Here is a 23,422-nt window from a genome sequence, read left to right on the forward strand (position 1 = left end):
TTGGGCAGTCCTACAACAGTTGGAAGTCCAAGAATCATTGGTAGAATTATTTCAGGCTATGTACAAATACACAATGACACAAATACTGACAGTGTTGAGACTCACAGAGGGGTTCCCAGTGACAGCAGCTGTGCATCAGGGTTCAGCTCTGAGCATACTACTGTTCATACTGGTGATGGATAACATTAGCAAATGGAACACATCAACAATGCTGATGTATACAGACAATGTGGCATTACAGGCAGACTGTGAATAGGAGTGTCAATAAATGATAGGTGAATGGGATGTAAAACTGAAGGTATATGGGATGAAACTGAGTACAGACAAGAGATGATTATCTAAGAAGATAGGAGATTGGCACTGAATCAAGACAGGTGGCAAAAGTTGACAACTCCCTGATCCCATGTAGAAAAATGGGAAAAGGGGATTCACGATGAATCTAAAGATCGCAAAATACTTTTTGCTCATTTTGCATTGAAATGCTTGGCCAGTGTAACACAGCATATGTTATTTTGCCACACTGTGACTTATACTTTGGTCAGCATTTCCTCCTTTCATTGATTTGGTATTATTGCATCACCCTCTTTAAATATCAGACTTTGTATATTGCTTATTTTTTTCTTTAAAATTAAACAAAAAGTGGCTGAATTTCTTTATTTTTTTGTGGAAGACATCTGCCCTGGTCATCATTACATCTTTCAGTATTCTCAACTGTGAATCATTTTAAGTACACTTCTGAAGAAGTTTCAACATCATTCTCATCATCAGCAACTGTGACATGGCTTAGTTTACTATCAATTCATCAGGGCAAATCCTCTTGTTACACAACAGTATCTAAAGACTCACATTATATGGTATAAGCATTTTGTTGCCTGGCTTAAACTTCACAGTTTAGGCATACCCCTTCAATTTTACCAGCATTAGTGTGGAAGAACTACAGTGATAGGGGTAGTCACCTGGTGGTGCAAACCTTGCCTCTAGATGATTGTCACTGCTGAAATGACACCCTGACCCCTTGTGCAAAAATGGGAAAAAGGGGTTGTGGACGGATGGATTTGCAATCTTTGCAGAACCTTACGAAAGGCATTCTTAAATATATTCTGCGTTGGTTTCACATACATACATATAACGTCTGCTCAGGCCATGTTTCACTTCATGTACCTATCACATGCGCCACAGAGCTTATAAAAAGATAAACAGCCCTTGCAGGTCTTGAACCCAGGACCCTGCACATCATAGCCAAAGCAATTTACCAGTAAGCCACCTCAGGTGTATAATATACATCTTCAATCCTAAGCCTCTTTCCAGTGGTGAGAATCAAACCTTTCACCTTACGGATGAGAGGCAAACACCTTAACCACTGAGCCACTTGGTCTTTCTGGTATGCCTGTAGCACTAGTTTTGTTGTCTGTCTTGTTTCAATCAAACCTACAGTACTTCAAAGGCAGCCCATACACAATGCTAGTGTTACAAAGTAGTTCAAATGGAGTATTGAACTTGCTCTATTTAATTACATAAATAAGCAACATAAATGTGAAAAAATTATTTAAATTAACCATGAAAGGTGAAAATTTGCTTCACTTGTTTAGTTTAAAATTTAAAAGAATTTTCTCACATTTAAATATAACTGTAACTCAGAATTCCAGGCATCTGCTGTTCAGCCAGCTGACTCAGTGGCACACAACACCCCATTAACTGAATACTTGCAGGTGTGAATGAGTTAAACTGCAATTTTCTTTCACAACATACCTTCTCTGACATCCATCAATGTCCCTGATCCATGAGTAAATGGTTTAACTTCCTTCAGGATCAATGCATCTGCACATTTTTGACTGACATCTACTTGTGATATGACTGCATTTACATCGGATTTAGGTTTTATTGTGTGTGTGTGTGTGTGTGTGTGTGTGTGTGTGTGTGTGTGTGTGTGTGTGTGTGTGTGTGTGTGTGTTGCAAACATGTGATTGTCACTGTGTGTTTAAGCAGCAAGTATGAGTTGTTCCCTTGGCTCTTTCAAATCACAACCAGTAGCAAGTTGCAGATTCTTATTCTTATTCTACCATTACTGAAAACGCCACACTGAAAGTTTGTGGGTTGGGGTTCTTGCATCATTTTTTTTTCAATTGCATTTTTATTCTCCATTTACTGCAAAGCAGGCAGACGGTACGGGCAACCAAAGTTAAGGAAAAAGTGCAGATTGATGTCCCCTGACAATTTCCAGAAAGTAGGTGCTGTGGGGAAGGGTATAGTGTGTTTAAGTAGCACCTGTGAGTTGCTCCCTTGGCTCTTACAATTCATGGCTATTAACGAGTTGCTATGAACTATGAGCAGCCATTCAACTCCACATCAAAGTGAAAATACAAGGATGTGCAACTTTGAGTGGCTAGTGTGACTAGCAGTGATAGTACCTACCAAATTACTGGGTAAGAAAGCCTGTCCTTTGTTACTGGTACTATTTAGCAAGTGCAGTACTTTTGAAAGAGCTAATATGGAAAATCCAGATACATTTTGTATTAATGACTTGTTAGATAGGAGTTTCTTGAGACAATGCAGTACTGTCAATGCTAAGCAAGGAAAAGTCGAAGTTTTACAACAACAGAGAAACATGCAGAAAGTGCACCTATTTAATAAAATAGTATGAAAAAAGAGTTCATGGCATCTCAAATGAGGTAAGAATTCAGGCAACAACTGATTATGTTAGCTTGAGACACAATAGTAGTGATTATGATGTAGATGCAGAGGATGTGGGGCTTGTTAGTTTCTATTACAGTTTAGTGGTGACTCATGTTGAAGCAAATGATGGGAATAACATAATAGGGGGATCCTACACTTAGTTCTCTTGAGAACGCTGACTTAAGTAGTCAGAATTCTCATGTGGTTGTGGCAGGTGCTGTATTATCAAGTGACAATAGTAACAGAATGCCAGTGGCATACAGAGGACAGCATCAGAATATGTCAAGTAACCTAATCACAGCAAGTGCTTTCCCAAATCACCTAGGAATGTTATTGTCTAAGTTGTGTGGGACAGAAAATATGTTTCCTTGTAGACCATGCAGAGGACCTAGCTGGACTGGATGATTATTCTAGAAAAGAGATTTACTCTGAACTTGCTAGGGAAACATAAAAGAACTACAGAAGAACTTTAGTGTGTGCTGAAGCTGTTATGTCTGATGCTATACAGGAAGACAATAATGTACTTGATATTGAACGGGCCTGGTAATAGTATTAGGTTAACATTAAGTCCTAATGTAACTTCTTTAAACTGTGTCTCTCACTGGCCACAATGTCACTAGAAAGGAGGATGACAATTCTGGTCATAGGTGACTCAATACTGAAGGGTCTGTGACATGCATCCATATATCATCTTACAGATTGCTGAATGGACAATGTCAGGATTGTCAAGTGTGAAAATAAGGGCTAAGTCCTGGTACTTTTAGGTTCATATAGTAGTACCCCAGGAGTCTGTGTTGGATCCTTTTTTGTTTAATGTGTTTATATTCTAGTGGTGAGGAGGTTTGGATATCCAAGTTCACAGATGAAGCACAGGGTAGTTTACAACATGGATTTATTTACATATTATCATTTATCACAAAATTGATTAAACTTTACTTGAATGTTATTGAGGCAATGGACAATGCTTAACCAGTAGATGATGTGGTTTTAGATTTGAGTAAGCTTTTGATACAGCATTACATTACCTAATTATTAAAATATTGCAAACCTAGGAAATAAATCCATATATCATCATATGCATTGCTGACTGGTTAACATTAAGATGGTCACATGAGAAAATTAGGAATGTTAAGTCTTGGTGCTCTGAGTCAGAGTGGAATATCTCAGGGGCCTGTGTTGAATGTCCACCATGCCTAGGGGTGAGGTGGTTTGGGTACCTGAATCTGCAAATAATGCAAAGCTACAGGGATTGTTATGTTGTTAAGGGACCAAGAAAACACACAACACAAAAATATTTACATCATCTACAAGTCTTGGCAAATGAACATCAACTTGGATACATTTGTAAGAAATGTACAATCATACAAATTGGTTGCTCAAAAATAAGTACCCCTATGCTCTGAATCATGAAATTATTGGGTGTTGTACTGACTTTAAAGATCCATGTGTTACAATTAAGGACAACCTTGATCTATGATATCTCTACTCATATTAATACAAAAGTCAGGGAGACTACCTGGTTAAGTGACATGTTTCACAGTAACACAGCAGGCAAATAGACTATGGTCTATTACTTCAAGATGCATGGAGGATCTTATCCCATTGTATAAGAATATGATTAGGATTTAGAATATGTAGCTGTTTTTTCTTTGTAGTTATGGTCTAAAAGATGTGAATAATTTGGAAACAGTATGCAAGTATTACACATTTATTTAAACATTTGGCCTTCTGTGGTGAATTGCCCAGAAGGGGTAAACTTAAGTTGCTTAGTTCCCCTCAGTTAACTGTAGGTTAAATTAGGGGGAATATGATACAGGCCAATAAATGTCCACAGAGGATGAGTACTACTACAAGTGTTACTTTAGCTGGTTATAAAATGAACGCAAGAAATAATCTATGTCGGGCAGTGATGTAGCAGTTTGCATTGTCGCCTCACAGTAAGAAGTTCTCTGGTTCGATTCTCGAATGGGATGCCTTCTGTGTGGAGTCTGCATGTCCTCACTGCATTCGTGTGAGTTTCCTCGGGGTGGTCTGGTTTCCTCCCACATTCAAAGACATGCATCTACAGCATTTCTCCCTGGGCCTCCGCTTGAAAATGGCCTCTGTCCCAGTCAAGACTTTCTCGGTAAACAAATGTTAAATAAATAAAATAAATAAATAAAATAATCTGTTTATGAAGATGATTAGTTTAACAGAGTACATAACACAAAGCTCTTTATTGTTAGACTACTTAGATTATAGAACAATCTTCCTGGGGATACAAGATGATCTAAGAATTTATCTAATTTTAAAACTCACCTTGACTATAGCTATCCTACTTCTGTCAGGTACAGTGTAAACTTACAAAAGTACTACATCCTTCTTAAAAATCTAACAAGAACATACTTACCCTCAGACTGATGCATCTGCTTATTTCCTTTGTATTTGATTTTAAGCCTCCTGACAATAAAATAAGGTCCATGCATCTCAGCCCTGTAAGTATGACTTTATACTTATTACTCATATTCATTCTGTTGAGGTAGTTTTTTGACCATTAGCTGCTGATATTCATAACTAGTGTGATGAGAGAAGCAACCTAATTCAGAGAATTTCAAGAACGTTTAGCTTTCCTTCTTCATATTTAAATCTAGAGTCATTAAAAATCAAAGGAGAGTGAGAGGTAGGTTGTGAAGGGATAATGTTTTGAACTTTGAAACGTTCACAAACTGGTCTGGAAAAGAAAGATCTAAAATATGCCTCCACAAAGCTTCTTTCACTGGTACCAGAAACATTCTTGAATAAAAACCTTTCCCATTCTGAGAAGGAGGGACAGCTTCCAGCACCTCATGAGTTGACAGAAGCTGAATGGCAGGAGGGAAAAGAAGTTTGATCTGGTAGGTGAGGAGGAATGCCATATGCATCCATGTCATAACTCTGAGAAACCCATTTGTTTGAGTCTATCGCTAAAAAGAGAAATGCATGGCCAGATATTTGGGAAGACTCAGAGGCTTGCCAGGGTGGGGTGGATGCTGCAGATAGTCACACAGACTTGTTAGGCTGTCCTTGTTTCAGGATGGCTCTTCCTTTCTTTTTGGAGCCCCTTGCCATTGTTTTTTTTAATGTCTGCTTGCCAGCTGCTTACAGTCTCTGCTTATTTTGCTTTTTATGAAGTGGTATAGAAGTAGCTACAAAACTCTTGAAAATTTAGAAAAAGAAGGCTGAAAAGTATGAGAAACTCCCTGAATCAGCTTCTCTCTCTCATCACATTTTTTAAGGACCTCTGCAGTGGATGGTCCAAACACAACCTCTTTGTCTAAGGGAGAATTCAAAATCTCAGTTTTAACATCCTCTGGAAGGTTCTGTGAATGCAGCCAAATAGTAGCAGCTTAGAAGTGGCATCAGCTAAATCATAAGCATGCAGAGAGTGTTGAATCATTTACACGAGACAAAGAAGCAATACAATTAGACAAAGATGACTTTTCCTCAGACAAAAAAAAGAAGCCATAATGTTTCTCATATTTTCAAAAGAAGCAAACACATTCTAACAGGTGGGCTTGATAGTTAATAATTTTAAAAATAGGTGTAGCAGAAGAATACACCCTTTTCCAAATTTTTCAGAGGTTTTTCATCCCTATCGGTGGGGGTGGGGAACTGGTATTTCCAGATGTTTAGCAGCAACAGGATTTACCAATGAAAGCAATGCTGGCTCAGCTCTGGGGTTAGAAAACAAACATCTGTATGACTGAGGAGCTTTATACAATCTACTTGATTTCTTAGGTGCAGCATGCTGTCCATCACAGAAGTTATAGGCTGTAATAAAAACATCTTCTGAAGCTGGAAGAACAGGAGGAAATGGAGTGGGTTCAGGAAATTCCAGTTGTACTAAATCATAAGATTTCTTTAAAGACAGTGAAAAAATCATTATGTTCCCACTGAAATAATAGATTTATTCTGGATATTGTTTCTGAAAGAAAAAGACAAAAGAAAACAAAATCCTTCTAAGGGACTATCGGAAGAAACACTCTCCTCAAAATCAGAAACCTGAAGAAAGAAAACAGAAGCTGTCTCCTCACAATCATTTTCCTGTTCAATATCCAGAAAACCCTTAGACAGTGAAGAAATTTTCCCCTCTTACTAGCAGCACCAGAAATGGTAGGGTCAAGAGCCTGAACAAAACTGTAAACTAAGTCCAATAAAGCACTCCTGTCTAAATTAACAGAGACATGCAAAGATAAACATCTTAACGTTTGGCTTCTTTTTGACAGGAATGCCTACAGAATCAGACCTACTTTTGACAAGCAAATCTTCCTTAGGGGCAGGCATTCCAGTTAAACTAAGCAAAGGGATTTTCCCTGCTCCATCCTCTGTGACCAACAAGAGGGGTTCTCCGTTGCCTACGAAGGGCACTCAGATGCAGAATATATGTCTAACCCCCAGTCAATGGTGGCTAAGAAATGGTGGTAACAGCCAAAGAAAAAAGCGAATGGTCTGAGGGACCAGAATTGGACATAGTAGAGCATCTGTGGTTGAGGCAATAGACTGTTGAAGGGACAAAGAGTGTTTGATAATTTACTTCTTTCTGTGGATGGAAGAAGGAAGGACCAAAGAACCGGTCAGTTTTTCCATGGTCAAAAAAGATGTCTGAAATCTAGGGAAGCCTGATAGCAACAGTTGACATAACAGGTAAGAAGTAAAAAGTAGATCTTTCACCAATAAACAGAGTGAAAAATAATGTAAACACTTATCCTAGTCCCCAAAGGTAATTTAACATGAGTTTCAGTAAGGAAAACAAAGTTAAACTTAGTTTAAACAAATTTTTCCCACAAAAGTAAAAAGTGATTAAAAGTCACAACAGTCAATTAAAATATTTTTTACCTAGCTTAATATACATAATTTCACAGAAAAAGTTCAATTTCTGTCATAAAGATACAATTTAGAAGGTTGTTTTCCCCAAAAGGAACTCATCTGCCCAGCAATGGATCCTCCAAAGCCTACAACAAGACTGCTTTTCATAGGTTCATAGATTAGTACTAAGCTAACTGCCCTTGCAAGCCATTTTAAGCTTAGCCAATTATCCCTTGAGAGACTCAAACCCTGCACCTTGTGTTTGTAAGGCAAACACCTTAACCATTAGGCCACCCTCCCAACCCGAAAACATTTAAGAACTCATAGGTTCATAGGTTAGTACTAGGCTAACTGCCCTTGAGAGTCATTTTAAGCCTAGCCAATTATTCATTGTGAGACACAAACCCTGCACCTTGTGTTTGTAAGGCAAATACCTTAACCATTAGGCCACCCTCCCAACCCTTCAGAGACAGGAAAGCTCTAAATAAAGGACATGGAGCCCAAACTGCTGCTTTTCTTCAGCTCTGCTTGAGCTGGTAACATTTGGACACATGGAAGGTATCCTTAATCTTTGGAAAATGGCCAGCTGTTATATTCTTAACAGGAAAAAAGAAGTTATGAACTCACCATAACGTTCCATGTTTGTTGTCCATCTTGCCTTCATTCTTACTGGTTGGGTTTCGAACCGATCCTCGGTTCTGACTCAGCCATATACTAAAGCTCGAGGTCTTCCACTGGCTCAGGCTGTATCCCTATCCCATCATGCTCTAGTGAAGCTCCCCAGATCTTGTTTGCTGAAAACTGTAGGTACCTAAGGTACTTATCAATACATCTTATGAAGACAAAGAAGAAGGTCAGAGACACACTTGCCAAAGAAAGAACCTCTTTGTTCTTCAGCAGCCATGGGTAAGGGGAAGGAGGGTGGGTTGTAAGAATAAAGGCAAGATGGGCAGCAAACATGGAACGTTATAGTGAGTACAAAACTTCTTTATGTTATGTTGTCCTATCTCACCTTCATTCTTACTGGTTGGGACAGCATCCCTAGCACCATATTTCTTGGGTGGCTCACGGGAGTATATTCTTCAGGACAGTGGACCTAAAGGAGGCCCTATCCCTGAAAGCCAAATCTACTTTGTAATGAGTGATAAAGGTATGAGGTGTTGCCCAAGTTGCAGTAGCACAAATGCTATCAAGTGGCAGTCTAGCTCGAAAGGCAAAAGAGGTTTGCCATGGCTCTTGTAAAATGACCTTTGACTTTAAATGGGAGAACTTTGTTATTAAAATTATATATAAAGGTAATGCAATCTGGCAACCATTTTTGAAAATGTAACCTTAGATATAGGGGCGCCTTTCTTTGCTTCTGAAAATGACACAAATAAATAATCAGATTTCCTGAAATCCTTTGTCCTATGTAAGTAGAAGCATAACTGTCTATGTACATCCAGGTGGTGAAACTTATATTTTGCCTTGTTGCCATTGTTTGGGGAAAAAAAACTGGTAACTCTATGGACTAATTTAGGTTAGACTCTGAGAATACTTTTGGCAGGAAGGATGGGTTTGTTCAAAAGGATACTCTATCTTTGTGAAAAAGCATATATGGTGGCATGATTGATAATGCTTGCAGTTCCGAAACTCTTCTAGCAGAAGTGATGGCAATCAACATACTTGTTTTCCATGTTAAAAATTTTAGATCATATGATGACGAAGGCTCAAAGGGGGGAGGATCAAACAGGACAGAACAAAGTTTAGGTCCCATGGTGGTAGGGGTGTTTTTATGGGTGATCTCAACAATTTAGTACCCTTCATGAAGGTTTTGCATAGTTTGTGGGACATCACGTTAGAGGCAAAATCACTTATATGGAAATTAGATATTGCTGCTAAATGTACACGAACAGTAGCTGCAGCTGCGCCTTCATTAAATAGTTTTGCCAGAAATTTGAGAATAGAAGTTATAAGAGCAGAAAAGGGGTCAATGTTTTTTGTCAATGCCCAGGAAGAAAACCTTTTCCATTTACTGGTATATAATTTTCTCACTGAGGCATTATGAGAAGAGATTGAGATATGTTTGACCGAATGATGGAGGTTAGGAAGCCTGGCTATAATTGTAATTGGAGCAGCCAAGCTGTAAATGTGAGGGTTTGAAGACAAGGGTGGAGCATTTCGGACGTATGAGTCGGAAGGTCTGGGACTGGGTCCAGAACCCACGGCTCCTCCTGAAGATGAGACCAAAGGAAGGGGACCCAAATGGCAGTATGGGGCAATGAGAATCAGCTTGCTTCCCAATGAGCTGGCTTTCTGGAGAGTCTTGGGTATTAGAGGAAAGGGAGGGAAGGTATAAAGAAGTCCCGAGGGCCAATCGTGTACATGTGCATCCTTTGGTGACTCCCCCAAAGGGGGGGATCAGGGCAAAATAGCTGCTGCATTTGACATAATTGGATGTGGTGAAAAGGTCGCAGAAACGCTGGCCCCATTTTCAGAAGATAGTCTCTGCTACCTCTTGTTTTAGGGACCACTCGTTAGGCAACAGAATTGCTCTGCTGAGTTTGTCTGCTATCACGCTGGATTTCCACAGGATGTGTGTTATTATCAGAAAGCATTGGGAAGAGATCGCCCACTGTCGTACTCTGACGGCCTCTTGACAAAGGGGGTAAGATCTGGTCCCTCCTTGTTTGTTTATGTACCAGACTACTGACATGTTATTTGTCTGTACTGCAATTGTACCCAGTGGGAGAGAGTTCTGGAGTGCCTGCAGTGTCAAAAACACTGCTCTCATCTCTAGGATACTGAAGTGCAAGTGGGCCTCATGATCATGGCAAGTGCCTTAGACTGTCCTTCCCAGATAACCCCCCCCCCACTCTATATGGAAGGCGTCCATGGTCACTGTGGCCACAGACTGTTGGGGAAAGAAATGAATGGAGTGAAGCCACCAGCGAAGATCCTTCTTGCAGGACTCTGTTAACAGAATTTGATGAGACATGGGTACTTCCTGCAAAGACCACTGGGTGAATAGTAGCCACTGCAGAATTCTCATGTGCACCCATGCCAGTGGAACTAAACTTAAAGCTGCTGCCATGGTTCCCAAGACTTTCAAAACTGCCCTTGCCTGTACTCTTATTTTGGAGAGAAGGTGGAAGACTTAGTGTCTCAGAACTAAGACTCTTTCTGCAGGAAGTTTTGCCATCATGTTTATAGTGTCTAGATCTGCTCCTATAAACATGATACGTTGCGATGGCAACAAGGCAGATTTTTCGTAATTTATTGGGATTCCCAGGTGACAGCAGACAGACAGAGTGGCGTCTCTTAAATCCAGTACTAGATGCTTGGTGATGGTAGTTAGGAACCAGTTGTCTAGATACAGAAACACTCAGAATCCTAGATGTCTCAGGTGAGCCATGACTACTGCCATGCACTTGGTGAACACTCTGGGGGGTTGTAGTGAGACCAAAGGGCAGAACTCGAAACTAGTAATGACTGACTCCCAGCCGGAAGTGCAGATGACTCCTGGATGGCCTGTCCATCTTTATGTGGTAGTACGCATCCTGGAGGTCTATACAGCACATCCAACTGTCTTTTCCCAAAAAGGGAAGAATCGAGTGCAGTGTTACCATCTGGAACTTGGTCTTTTTTACTCATTCATTTAATCTGCTGGAGATCTAAAACTGGTCTCCAGTTCCCTATTCTTTTTGGCACTAAAAAGATTCTTGAGTAAGTCCCAGATCCTATTTGGTCTGCAGGGACTCTTTGGATGATTCTTTTGTCTAGCAACATTTGAATTTCTAGAATTGCTTGATCCCTTTGACTAGCTAGAACATCCGGGGTTTTCTTTATGTTTGAGACGGGAAGAGAAAATTGTATGGAGTATCCTCTGGGTATGATACTTTGTACCCACTTGTCTTTCATTACGTCCAGCCAGGCTTTTAGGTACAAAGATAATAGACCCCCGACTGCCTCCAGAGATGGACAGATGGGCCTCCCTTCAGGAGTGCTGAAAGGGCCTACCACAGAAAGAACCCTGTTGCCCTGGTTTTGCGGACCCCCCTCTGCCGTGTGGATGGCATCTTCCATTTGTACTTCCCCCTCTGCCCCTAGGGGAAGAGTCACCACGTGTGTCCTGAAAAACTCCCTGGATTTACGGAACCACATCTCCCCCCCCCCTTCTGGCCTTTTGGATAAGGTCTAGAAGGAACGAAAAAATGGACTCCTACGGCAGAGAGAGTCTTTCCTTCTTGTTCATACATGGTCAACATCTCAACTTTTGGTCCAAACAAGGATGAGCCATGAAATGGGGCATTAATAAAGGAAGATTTGAAAGGTTCCGCAAAGTCGCATAAGTGCATCCAGGAATTTCTCCTTAGGGAAATTCCTGAACCCACTGCTCTGCTCGCTCCATCTGCTGCATAAGAAATGTGCCTCATGCAGGAGTTGACCACAGAATTTAAGTTGGAGAGCTGAGAGGAAACCTTGTCTGATACCCCTGCAGCTACTGTACCTTGGAGAGTATTTCCTATCTGCTTTAGGAGTTCTCTTTGTAGCCTTGTAAAATGCATCAGATAGTTCAGCGATCTGAGTGCAAAAGTCACTGAAGCAAACATGCACTTCCCTATCTGTCCATCATATGAGACTCCTTGTTCAGTGGATGGACAGACGAGGATGTTTCAGAAAGTTCCTTTTTGGTGGCTGCTACCACCACCATAGCATCTACAGGGACAACCTTGGTCAGGAAGTCTCTAAATGAAGGGGCTGTGATGAACTTATTTGGCCTCCTAGGGACAGGCTCCGCTGCATCTGGAGACTCCCATGCCTTTTGACTAACTAGTTCCATAAGTTCGGCGAAAGGTGGAGACACCCAAGTGGCTGAAGGGTGAGACCCAAAGGCCTTCAGGTAAACAGACTCCTCATCAGAAGGGCTAATGGGTTTCCAGCCGCCTCTCTGCTTAAGGATTTATAGGATGTCTGTGAAGGAGACATCCTCAGAGGGCAACTGTGAGGACCCTTCTGACTCATTGAGGTCTGTGTCTGAGGTGACTGACTCCTCTGGGGAGTCCAAATGCTTCCTCTTGCAGAGTATTTTATGAGGGACCTCTTCAGAAGCGTATTCTGGAGAGGTTTTGGAAGAGAGGGGTTCATCCGATGGGGTACCTAAGGCCTAGGGTCTCTGCTGGTCTGTGGATCGTGTGGTGCAGAGACAGATACCAGTGCATTGGGGGAGGAATGTCGGAAACCCTGAGTGGAGCTGTCTGAGGAGGCAGCACCCTTCTCATCAGCTCAAAAGTCCCTCTCCTCTGATCCGAAGATACCTCCAGCCCTGAAGAGCCAGAAGAAACCCCCGGAAGCAAAGGGATTGGCTCCAAACCCGATGTAGGAGCTGAGTTCATCCACGCCGAAGCCCCAAGAGTTAAGTTTGGATCCGACAAATGTCTGATCCGACTCCCCTCCCCGGACTCGACCAGACAGCATCGGCTCCTAGACTCCTCTGATGGAACTGAGAATGTCAGAGCAGATGTTGGTTCCGAAGATACCAGGATGGCTCTAGGCACTGATGGTTCCACAAAAGTTGGTTCCAAGCATTCCGGCTGAGAGGTCCCGGGTCAGCTTGGAGGAGGAACTGAATAGTCTTGGCTGGCTCCGAATCCCTGTGGGTTGGAGTCAAAAGGAGTTTGGTTAGCGCCATTGTCTTTAGAAGCCTATGCACTACCATATCCATATCATCGTCCAAAAGACTCCTGAAGGACTTGGAAGAGAGAGTAGGGGATCTGTTTGACTGCAAAATAGGTGACCTTAGAACAGGACTAACCAGGTCCAATTATTGGGACTGGCTCCTGAGTTCAAATTCCATAGGCACCAAAACAGCTGGCGCTGATGGAGCAAATTTTTGTCAGTCCTGAAATAGTCGGAGCCAGAAATACAATTTTGCTCAACTTTTTAACAGGCTCCAATTGCCCCGAAGAGGTAGAAGACCTTTTAGTGGATGTGCCCGATTTAGATGAAGGTGATTTTGCTAATCCCGAAGTGCCTGGAGCTTCTTCTATAGCTTTCTGGAAGGGGGGCTTCAACAAGCCTCTCACAATTAACTTGTTTTTTTCACTCTAATAGCACTCTAGAGCTGAATGAGTGACATATCGAGCATGATTCCTGAAGATGTACTGCACTCCCAAGCAATAAACACAAACAATAGGGGAGTCCATTATCAACATCTTCTGGCTGCCCTTACTACACTGTTTAAAGCCCGAAGGCTTAGTTTCCTTATGCTCTTTGGACACGTTTAAATCACAGTCCACACACACACACACACACACACATGCACACACACAAGAGAAAAACAATAACTACAACAACTACTATTAAATCCCTACAGTTTAATATATAAAATATCAAACAAACTTTTTTTTTTTTTAGAAACTTCAAGCAAGAGAGGAAGAAAAGTTAGGTTGCCCTCTAACTAAAAACGGGCAGCGGCAGCCCTCTAACTTAAACGGGCTGATGCTCCTTTTATTCAAGCAGTAGAAAAACTATTAACAATAAACACTCACAAGATGCCCTCTAATTAAAATGGGCAGCGGCAGCCCTCTAACTTAAATGGGACGATGCCTTTCTATTTATTCTAATATCAGTAAATGTAGAAAAAATAACTGGGATAGGGAGAAACAATGGCCTAATGAAATAAATGACGTCCAGAAGCAACAATACAGTAACGAATATTCCTAACTACAATACCTACAAAAATAATAAACTCTAACTAGTTTTAAAGTATAACAATAATTTTTATAGAATAATAGTATACTAATGGTAATAAAAGTAATAAAGGTTGGTTCACTTAGCCAGAGCCAAAGATGGAATAACCATTACAGCCAAGGCTAATGCAGCAGGAATCAAATGATGAACATCAAGAATGATTCAATTATAACCACGAGGAAGTATAAAGTATAAAAAAGCAAAGAGAAGGAACCACCAAAGGAGGGGCACTCCCAAGCTCAACTGTACTAGCAGAAAGGGGAGGATGGCATTCTAAGAAGTCAAAAGTATTAAACTCTTGAGTAAGCCTACTCAGAGAGTCAAACCTAGAATAAGTCTTACTCCGGGGAGTGCTCTCCACCACATAAAAGGAATGACTAGAGACCTGGAAGGGCTAGCGACAGACTCCAATTCAGCAAAATGAGAACTGTGGCTAAGCTTCATCCTAAAGTCAGAGTCTCCTAAGGTAAACAAGCTCTTGATCAAAGAAGGGAACAGACTTGATCCTAAGTCATACCACTGAAATGCAATCCTTCCCTAGCAGGAATGACAGAACCAATGCAGCAAACCCAAAGAACCAAAACAGACATGAAAAATGCCTCCTATGCCTTCTCCAGTGGGAGAGGGGGGACCACTGAGTAACCTTCTCTGCACCAGATGTTACTCTATGTCTTATCTAGTGGGGAGGCACCACTGAGCAGCCCTCTTGGCATCAGATGGCACCTCTCTCTCAAGAAGGTGTGAGGACCTCAGATGCAAGACTCACCCTCTGGATAAACAGAGACTCACTGAATCTTGGCATCTCCTGTACCCACGGAGAGGGGTCCACATGATGAGAGGGATACAGACTACCTCTCCTCCCTCAAACATCCTTACACTGAACCTTGGTATGCTCTATACCTATATGTATGAGTTCACATGATGGGAGGGCATACAGACTACCTCTACTCCCTCATACATTATTACACTAAATCTTGGCATCACCTGTACTCATGAAAAGGGGTCCCCAGGATGGCAGGGCATGCATACTCCCTCTCCTCCCTTATACATCCCTCCACTAGCTAATCTGAGATGAAATGCACCCTGCCATCAAGACTGTCAAGACTGTCCTGCCTCATACAGCATAAGACTAGCACAGTAAAACAAAAGGACCAAGCAGGATAAACATCCTAAATATATGAATAGAGCAGTATAGAGTCACGTGCTATCAAGACTGTCCTGCCTCATACAGCAAGAGACTAACACTGTGGAACAAAAGGCTCAGGCAGGGTAAATGTCCTAAAGAGATGAATAGACTGGTATAGAGTCACTTGCTAAAAAGAACTAGTCTATAGGAAGAGGATTCCTTAGGCTTCCACTGCTGGTAAAGATGTTCAAAAGGACAGCACATGCAAAACTGATGGGTTCCAGTGGAGCCCCCCCACCCCCCCATCCAGGAGTCAAAAGGCCAAGCAAGTCCAAGTTCTCCCCCTCATGAAAGGGACACAAAAAACAGCTAGGACCCATGGCACTACAGCATTCAAAACCACCAGACCAATCTCCACTCAGAGTCCAGAAGGAACAAGCCCCTGCCATGTTCCAAAGGTACCCACCTCTTACATGAAAAGAGGACTGCAGAAAGATCTCCATTCAAAAGGGGGAAAATGGAAGAAGGTGCTATCCCTCCTGGATAATGAAGTCTGAGCCTGCCTTTCCATCAGGATATGAGGACAAACAGTACACCGCTGCAGCAGGAGGAGCTCACAAAATGAGTCTCCACTATATTTATTTGTCTTTGTTGACCGGGAAAGTCCGACTGCGTACAACCCACTTTCAGCAAAGGCTTGGGGAGCAAAGCTCCCTTATATAATGCTTGTAATTAACAGTTTCATTTTTAAGAACAGTACTGTTTTGAGCAAAAGTATACAGAATAAATAACATTTCCATTCATGAGTTAAAATAAAATACTGAATTGATGGAATGGGTTGTATACAAATTGATAAAGGATGGGTTCATACAGTACATTTAACCTGGAAAGTAGTTACCTGTAACAGACTTTAAACAAACTGCTAGGATCTTTACATTAAGGAAAGACATTGATGGCTGGAGGATACTACTGATTTAAGTGAGAGAGAAACGTATGTGTGAGTATTGTGCATAAGGGTTAGTGATAGGGTTGTAGAAGTTTCATAGAAAAAAATCACTAGTCCTCTATGACACTGTCTTGTGCTGTTCATCTCAATTTTCAAAACCTTCAAACAAAAAAGGCAAAGGGCATAAGAATGTAGTATTTTATCTATACTCTGATATCAATCCTTGACAGGGAAAGCAATCTCTAACCTGCAGTCCAAATAAATTCTTGGCCTCTTCCCATGCTATTACCTTTCCCTTTCTAGTTATTTGCTTCCAATACCTTGTTTCCTTTGCCAGTTTTCTCCAATAAATTCCAGCCTCCTCTTGCCTATTATCTTTATCCCTGACCACAGTCAACTCTAACGGCAAAATCTCTTTTCTCCATTCTCATGCTGGTTTGGTTCTCAGAATACTCCCTGCTATTTTATGAATATAATACTCTGTATGATTTTGGTTGTTCTCCTTAAGTGTTGTTGTTGTTGTTTGTCTTTCGGCTTTTCCTGGTTAGGGGTCGCCACAGCAGAATTTCGGTCTGCTAATGATTGGCAGTTGGATTTTTATGGTTTCGAGTTGCCAGCCCGACGCCCAACCTTCAACGGAGGCACGCCTATTCATTCAACGCATGTCTTCCGAACGCCCACTCGACCGCTGCATCCAAAATCCCAATCTCGCCTTATTTCTTGAGCTTCCTCCCTGTGTCAGCATCACTCCTTTCCACTTTGAATTATAGTGTTCTGCTTGTGCTGTGTATAAGAGCCTTAACTGTGTTGCTCTAAAATACCTCCCTCAAATCAGGTAATCCTAGTCCGGCCTGTTCAATTGGTAGAATCAGCTTATCCCACTTGACTGTTACTGCCTTCCCTTCCCAGATAATATACTTCAAATCTTTTTTAATTGCTATCCACAACTTCTCCTCCGGTTGATAAAAGTATGCCTGACCTGTGTGTAAGACTAAAGGGACTAAAAACATTTTAAAGAAATAGAAGGCTCCTAAATGCAAGACCAGCACTGGTAGAGTTTTTAATAAAATCTAGAAAAGAAGCTGCAATTAAAAAAGGAATAATTAGTAAAGCATATAAAATATTGCATGATAACTATAAGAATCAATCAGAGGAGCTTAGAAAGGATTGGGAAGAGAGACTGGATAAGCAATTTACAAAGAGACAATGGGGGATATATGTATATATCCCAAATATTCAACAAAGTCTAGAAGACTTAGGATCTTTTCCTGGAAGTGTTTACATAGGTATTTTTATACCCCACGTAGACTCCAAAGAATTTTTCCTCAGGTGGATAGCAAGTGTTGGAGGTGTGACAGGCAAGAAAGAGTCAGCTGGGAATATACTTTTTGGGAGTGTAATGAGTTGGCAGACTTTAGGGATTCCCTGCAGACCGCTTTGTCGGAGATGCTGGCTGAATAGATTGGACTGACTGGGGAGATGATTTTTTTTGAGTTATGGTACAGAATCGGAATTGCTTAGACATAGTAAAGCTTTGCTGAGTCTAATTATGGTGGCTGCCAAAAAAGCAATCATTAGAAAATAGAAATCAAAGTCTAGACCAACTTTACTAGAAGTAGTGAATATAGTAACACAGATAAAACAAATAGAAAAAAAATGGGAATTGTGGGAACACTACATGACAGCAGGAACGATGTTTAAGAGGCAGGATTTGAATTAGCCATATAATGCTTAACTGACAACAACTGGATGGTTTATAAGTGATATATAATGTTTGCAACTACAGTTGTTTCAGTGGTGTCTGTGATGTAAACTGTTTGCAACTAAAGTGGTATCATGTTGTATGTTTTTCATTTATATCAATGTAAAATTGCCTTTGTCATATGTGAAAATTTAATAAAGATGTTTGGAGAGAAAAAAAAAGAGAATGCAGTATTCTGTGGCAATAGTAATCATTAAGATACAGATTATATGAGTGGCAAAAAAGAAGTGACAGGTATGGGAAACAAGTTTACTTAGACAGCTGATGCAGGCATTTTTGCAGATGTGGATTAGTACATGAGCATGGGTACTTCCCGAGGAAGGTGCTAAACATTGATTGGTAGACAGGATAAACCCAAACACAGAAACCATCAAAGACAGTTCTCAGTCTTGGTTTAAGTTGTTAATTTCAAGCACAAAAGCATGAGTCCTGAACAATAAGTTCACAGTTACTAGGCATGCAGTCCAGGGCACCATTAAGGAGCTGAGCCCAAATTTTCAGTTGCCTCAAAGCAATGTCTTGTTAAGTGACTTGCTCAGGGTAATACAACAGGCAAATGAAAGCTGAGGGAATCAAACCCTACAAAAGGAAGCAGTTCGCCAACAGTTCATAACCTTGATCCTCTGCACTAACTACCAAATCATAACAAAATTGTATGGGTAGCTCTTCCACTAATACACAAAGTTATGAAGCTAGGCTCCAGCAAACCACTTCTGTCACAGTGCCAACAAGTAAACAAGCAAAGCTACACCAGTGTTACATAAAACAATGGCAAATGTCAAGAAAAAAAAATAAAAAACAACAACCCAGGTTGACAAAAGAATTCAAAAGGGACAGCTAAACTCAGGCTATAAATGGAAATAAAGGACTATGTTAATGTCACAAAAGGCTACATGCAAATACTATAAATGTTCTAAAGAACAAAAGTGTATGCATATTCTAAAACAGACCACTCTGTTAAGGATCATTACTTCAGGCCTGACAGCCAGTGTGTGTCATGACAGTAAATTTTTTCCTTTAGCATATCATTCACAGCATGAGGACAAAATGCACTCAACGCCATGCACTTAACATACATCATTTTGCATAATATTTCATTTGCTACAGTTCTGCCTCAACTTGAACCAAAGAGTACAAATGGCAGATACTCACTGTATAAGGCTGACATCTTCAACAAAAAATTTAACTTGAAAGAAAAGTGTAAAATTGACAGGTATTTTGTTTTTCTTCTTGGTTTCGTCTTTCCACCCTTCGGGTGCCACTTTAACTAATTTTGCATCAGGATCAACAAAGAAATATTCATTTTCTGAAAAATAAAAACAAAATCAGAAAAGACTGCAGTCAACAAAAAATATGGATTTTTAAAAATATTGTCATCATGCTTCTGGAACAATAACTTTAAGTCTTAAGTAATAGTCATGTAACCCTTGGAAACCTTTAAAAAACATACACAAGAGAGTACAATTGTGTACACTTACCATAAATGCAGATGTTCGAGTGTCTTCCCTGTTGCAGTCATCACATTTGGGTTACTCTTGCCAGGGTAGCCCTCAGCCGGCCTGAATATCAGAGACTTAGTATTTCTGTGTCGGTTGCTGTCACTTGAGAACTGACGTCAGGTCATCAATGGTATAAAGGAAGGCAGCCGACGCCATTACATCAGTTTTTCTTGCCCTAACCTGTCAGGAGCCCCCAAGGTAGAAGACCAGGCTCTGGTGGCAAAATCCCACCAGTGAAAAATAAATACCAATATGCCCCTTGTAAGGAAAGGAGAACAAGGAAGAAAGGTAACAAAAAGGGGAAAAAAAGAAGGGGGATGGAGGGAGGGAAACCAGGACTGTAACAGTGAAAACACTCGAATATCTACATTTATGGTAAGTGTACACAACTGTACAATGTTCTTCGTGTTTCACTGTTGCAGTCATCACATTTGGGTAGATTCCCAAAGCTAAGGAAATGGGTGGAGGCAGTCAAGGAAAATAGGGGCTGGCTAGCATGCCCTGCAAGACTGCAGAGGCAAATCCTGCCCTGGATTTGGAAAAGAGAGGCAGGTGGTAATGCTTGGTAAAGGTGTGAACATATGTCCAGGTGGCAGCCTTCAGGATGTCCCTGGTGGGGACTCCTCTGAGGAAAGCTGCAGAGGTGGAGGCTGCTCTGGTGAAGTCTGTCCTGACCCCCTTGGGGGGAGGCTTGCCATGCTGCTTGTAGCAGAAATGGATGCAGTGTGTTATCCATTTGGAAATGGTTTGCTTTGAGATGGCTTTGCCCTCTGCCCCTGAAGCAAAACTAACCAGCAGCTGATCAGACTTTCTGAAGGGTTTAGTCCTGTTCAGATTGTATCTGAGCTGTCTGTGCACATCTAGAGAGTGCAGAATCCTTTCCCCTTGTTTTGAGGGTTAGGAAAGAAGGTGGGTAAATGGATGAATTGGTTGAGAGCCACACTAGACACCACCTTGGGCATGAAGGATGGATTAGTTCTGAGGGATACCCTGTCTGCAAGGAAGATGATGAAGGGTTCCACAGCAATGAGTGCTTGCAGCTCAGAAGTGATGTCCAGAAGGAAGGCGGTCTTCCAGGAGAAAAATGTTAGCTCTGCAGAAAAAGCTGGTTCAAAAGGAGGCAGGGTGAGCTTTTCCAAGATAAAGTTAAGGTGCCAAGCTGGTGTTGGTGCCCTTCTGGGTGGCCTCAAGTTGCTAGCCCCTCTGAGGAATTGTTTAATCAGAGGGTGTGAAAAAAGAGGTTGCTCAGTGGAAGAATGAGCAGAAATAGCAGAGGCATGCATTTTTATAGAGGAGAAAGAGAGACCACTGTGTAGTAGGTCAGCTAAATAATCCAGGATGAGAGAAATGGAGGGCTGTACCATACTGGCCTCCTTAGTCTGGATCCAGGTGCAGAACCTTTTCCATTTATCTACATAAGACTTTCTGGTGCTAGGGCGTCTGGCCTCTCGGATAAAATCCAGAACCTATTTACTGAAGATGGCAGATTGGTCAGTGGTCAGGGTATAAGCTAAGATGCCAAACTGAGTGTCTGCAATTGGAGGTGCATAACTTCCCCTTACCTCTGGGTTAGGAGGTTTGGAATCTATGGAAGATTCCATGGAGGCAGCAGAGACAGGCTGCACAGTAAGGGATACCAGTGCTGTCTTGTCCAATCTCGAGCTATGAAAATGGTCCTTGGTTTTTCCTCCCTTATTTTGAGCAGTACCCTGGGAATGAGAGGTAGGGGAGGAAAGGCACAGACAGAGATGTTTACCCAGGGGAAGGATAAGGCATCCACTTTCCATGCCATGCAATGATGCTCCCTGGTGCAGAATTTGCTGAGCTGATGGTTGGTGTGGGAGGCAAAGAGGTCGACCTCCGGGGTTCCCTATTTCTGAGTTATTAGGAAGAAGGTGTTTCTGTTGAGCTGCCACTCGTGGGGGTCCAAACGCTTTCTGCTTAATTGGCCTGGCAGGGAGTTGACAGAGTCTGGCAGGTATTGTGCTAACAGATGCAGTTGCATGGAAGTGGCTATAAACCAAAGGGTCATGGCCAGCCTGCACAGCAGGTAGGAGCGAGTTTCTCCCTACTTGTTGATGTACCACATCACAGTGGTGTTGTCTGTTTTCATCAGGAGAACCCCTGGAGAGAGAAGGGGGTTGAAAGCTATCAAGGCCTGCTGCACAGCCATCATCTCTTTTTGACTGATGTGCAGGGAGAGTTGCTGGGGGTTCATTTGGCCCTGTATGCACCTGCCATCCAGGTATGCACCCCAAGCATAGTCTGATGCATCTGTGGTGAGGGTCTGGGTGGCGGGTGTAGTGAGATGGGCAGTCCCTTGTTGTGGAAGCAGGCTGTTGTCCACCAAAGAAATTCCTCCCTCAGGCAAGGAATAATAGGTAGAAGAGTTTCCAGATCTTGAGAGTGTTGACACCAAAGGCTCTTTAGGTACCACTGAAGTTTCCTCACATGCAGTCTGGCATATGAAATGAGGAGTATGCAAGATGCCATGAACCCCAGGGCTTGCAGGATTTTCCTTGCAGAAAGCTGGGGCCTGGTGGCCAGTTGAGAGAAGTAAGTTGATAGGAAAATTTGTTTCTCTGGTGTTAGACATGTCATCTGGGATGCTGTGTCCAGACGTGCTCCCAGATAGATTATCCTTTTGGTGGGCACCTATTTGGATTTCTTTTCGTTGACTGTGTACCCTACGGAGGTTAGTAGGTCCTTTACAAAGGCCAGGTCTTTGAGCAGCTTTTCCTGGCTGTCTGCCTGAATAAGGCAGTCATTTAACAGGGGGTAAATCTGAATATCTCTTTGTCCACAAAAGGCAATGGCCAGAGTCAGGCATTTTGTGAAAACTCTGGGAGCAGTAGATAAGCCAAAGGGAAGCATAGAGAACTGAAAGTGCTGAGATCCTGCCCTGAAGCGGAGATATTTTCTGCAAGACTCCCTGATGGGAATGTGGAGGTAATCCTCTTTTAGGTCCAGGGTGGCTAGCCAGGAGTCCTTGGAGGGCATGGGTAGCAGCTGCTGGAGGGTGAGCATTGTGAATTTTGGGATCCCCAGGAAGGTGTTTAGAATGGATAGATCCCCTCTTTTCTAAGCACCAGAAAAAGTCTGGAGTAGAAGCCTTGGCCTATCTGCTCTGCAGGAACGTGCTCTACTGCCTTCAATGAGAGCAGGGAATGGATTTGCTTTTGAGCCTCTGTCCACTGATTTGGTGGTAGATCTGGGAACTCTTTTGGGGTTGGAAGGGTGTGGAAGGAGAATTTGTACCCCTGAGATACAATGTTCAGAAAGTACAGTTGTATACACTTACCATAAATGTAGATGTTCGAGTGTATTCACTGTTGCAGTCATCACACTTGCGTTATACTGCCAGGTGTAGCCCTCAGTCGGACAGAATAACAGAGGATTAGTATTTCTGCGTCGGTTGCTGTTGCTTCAGGACTGATGTTAGGTCATCAGGAGTATAAAAACAGGCAGCAGACGCCATTACATCAGTTTTTCTTGCCCCAAATATCAGGAGCCCCCAAATAGGGAGCTAAGTTAATGGGAGAAAAAAAACTCCAGTAAAAATTAAATACCAATAGCCCTGTAAGGAGTGAGGAAGAGAAAGAGAAAGAGAGAGAGAGAGAGACAAGGGGGCTGGAGGGTGGCAAACCAGGACTGCAACAGTGAATACACTCGAACAACTACATTTATGGTAAGTGTACACGAATGTACTATGTTCTTCATGTTTCACTGTTGCAGTCATCACACTTTGGTTCATTCCCAAAGCTGAAGAATGGGTGGAGGCAGTCAAGAAGAGCTGGGGCTGGCTAGTATGCCCTGCAGGACTGCAGTTGCAAAGCCCGCCCTGGATTTGGGTAAGACAG

The 23,422-nt window shown here is 42.0% G+C and overlaps 1 protein-coding gene across 2 annotated transcripts in view; it reads right to left on the reverse strand.

The window, feature by feature from the left end:
• PTPN13 (protein tyrosine phosphatase non-receptor type 13) overlaps positions 1-23,422 on the reverse strand; it is a 1,949,788-nt gene that overhangs the window by 1,226,756 nt on the left and 699,610 nt on the right. For both annotated transcript variants that reach the window (XM_044079819.1, XM_044079818.1), the window contains one exon: positions 19,216-19,369. In XM_044079819.1, coding sequence (XP_043935754.1) covers positions 19,216-19,369 — 154 coding nt within the window. The remainder of the gene's footprint in view (positions 1-19,215; positions 19,370-23,422) is intronic.

Source organism: Protopterus annectens, chromosome 8.part0 (assembly GCF_019279795.1).
Source record: "Protopterus annectens isolate FY-2018-M chromosome 8.part0, PAN1.0, whole genome shotgun sequence".
Classification (NCBI taxonomy): Eukaryota; Metazoa; Chordata; order Ceratodontiformes; family Protopteridae; genus Protopterus; species Protopterus annectens.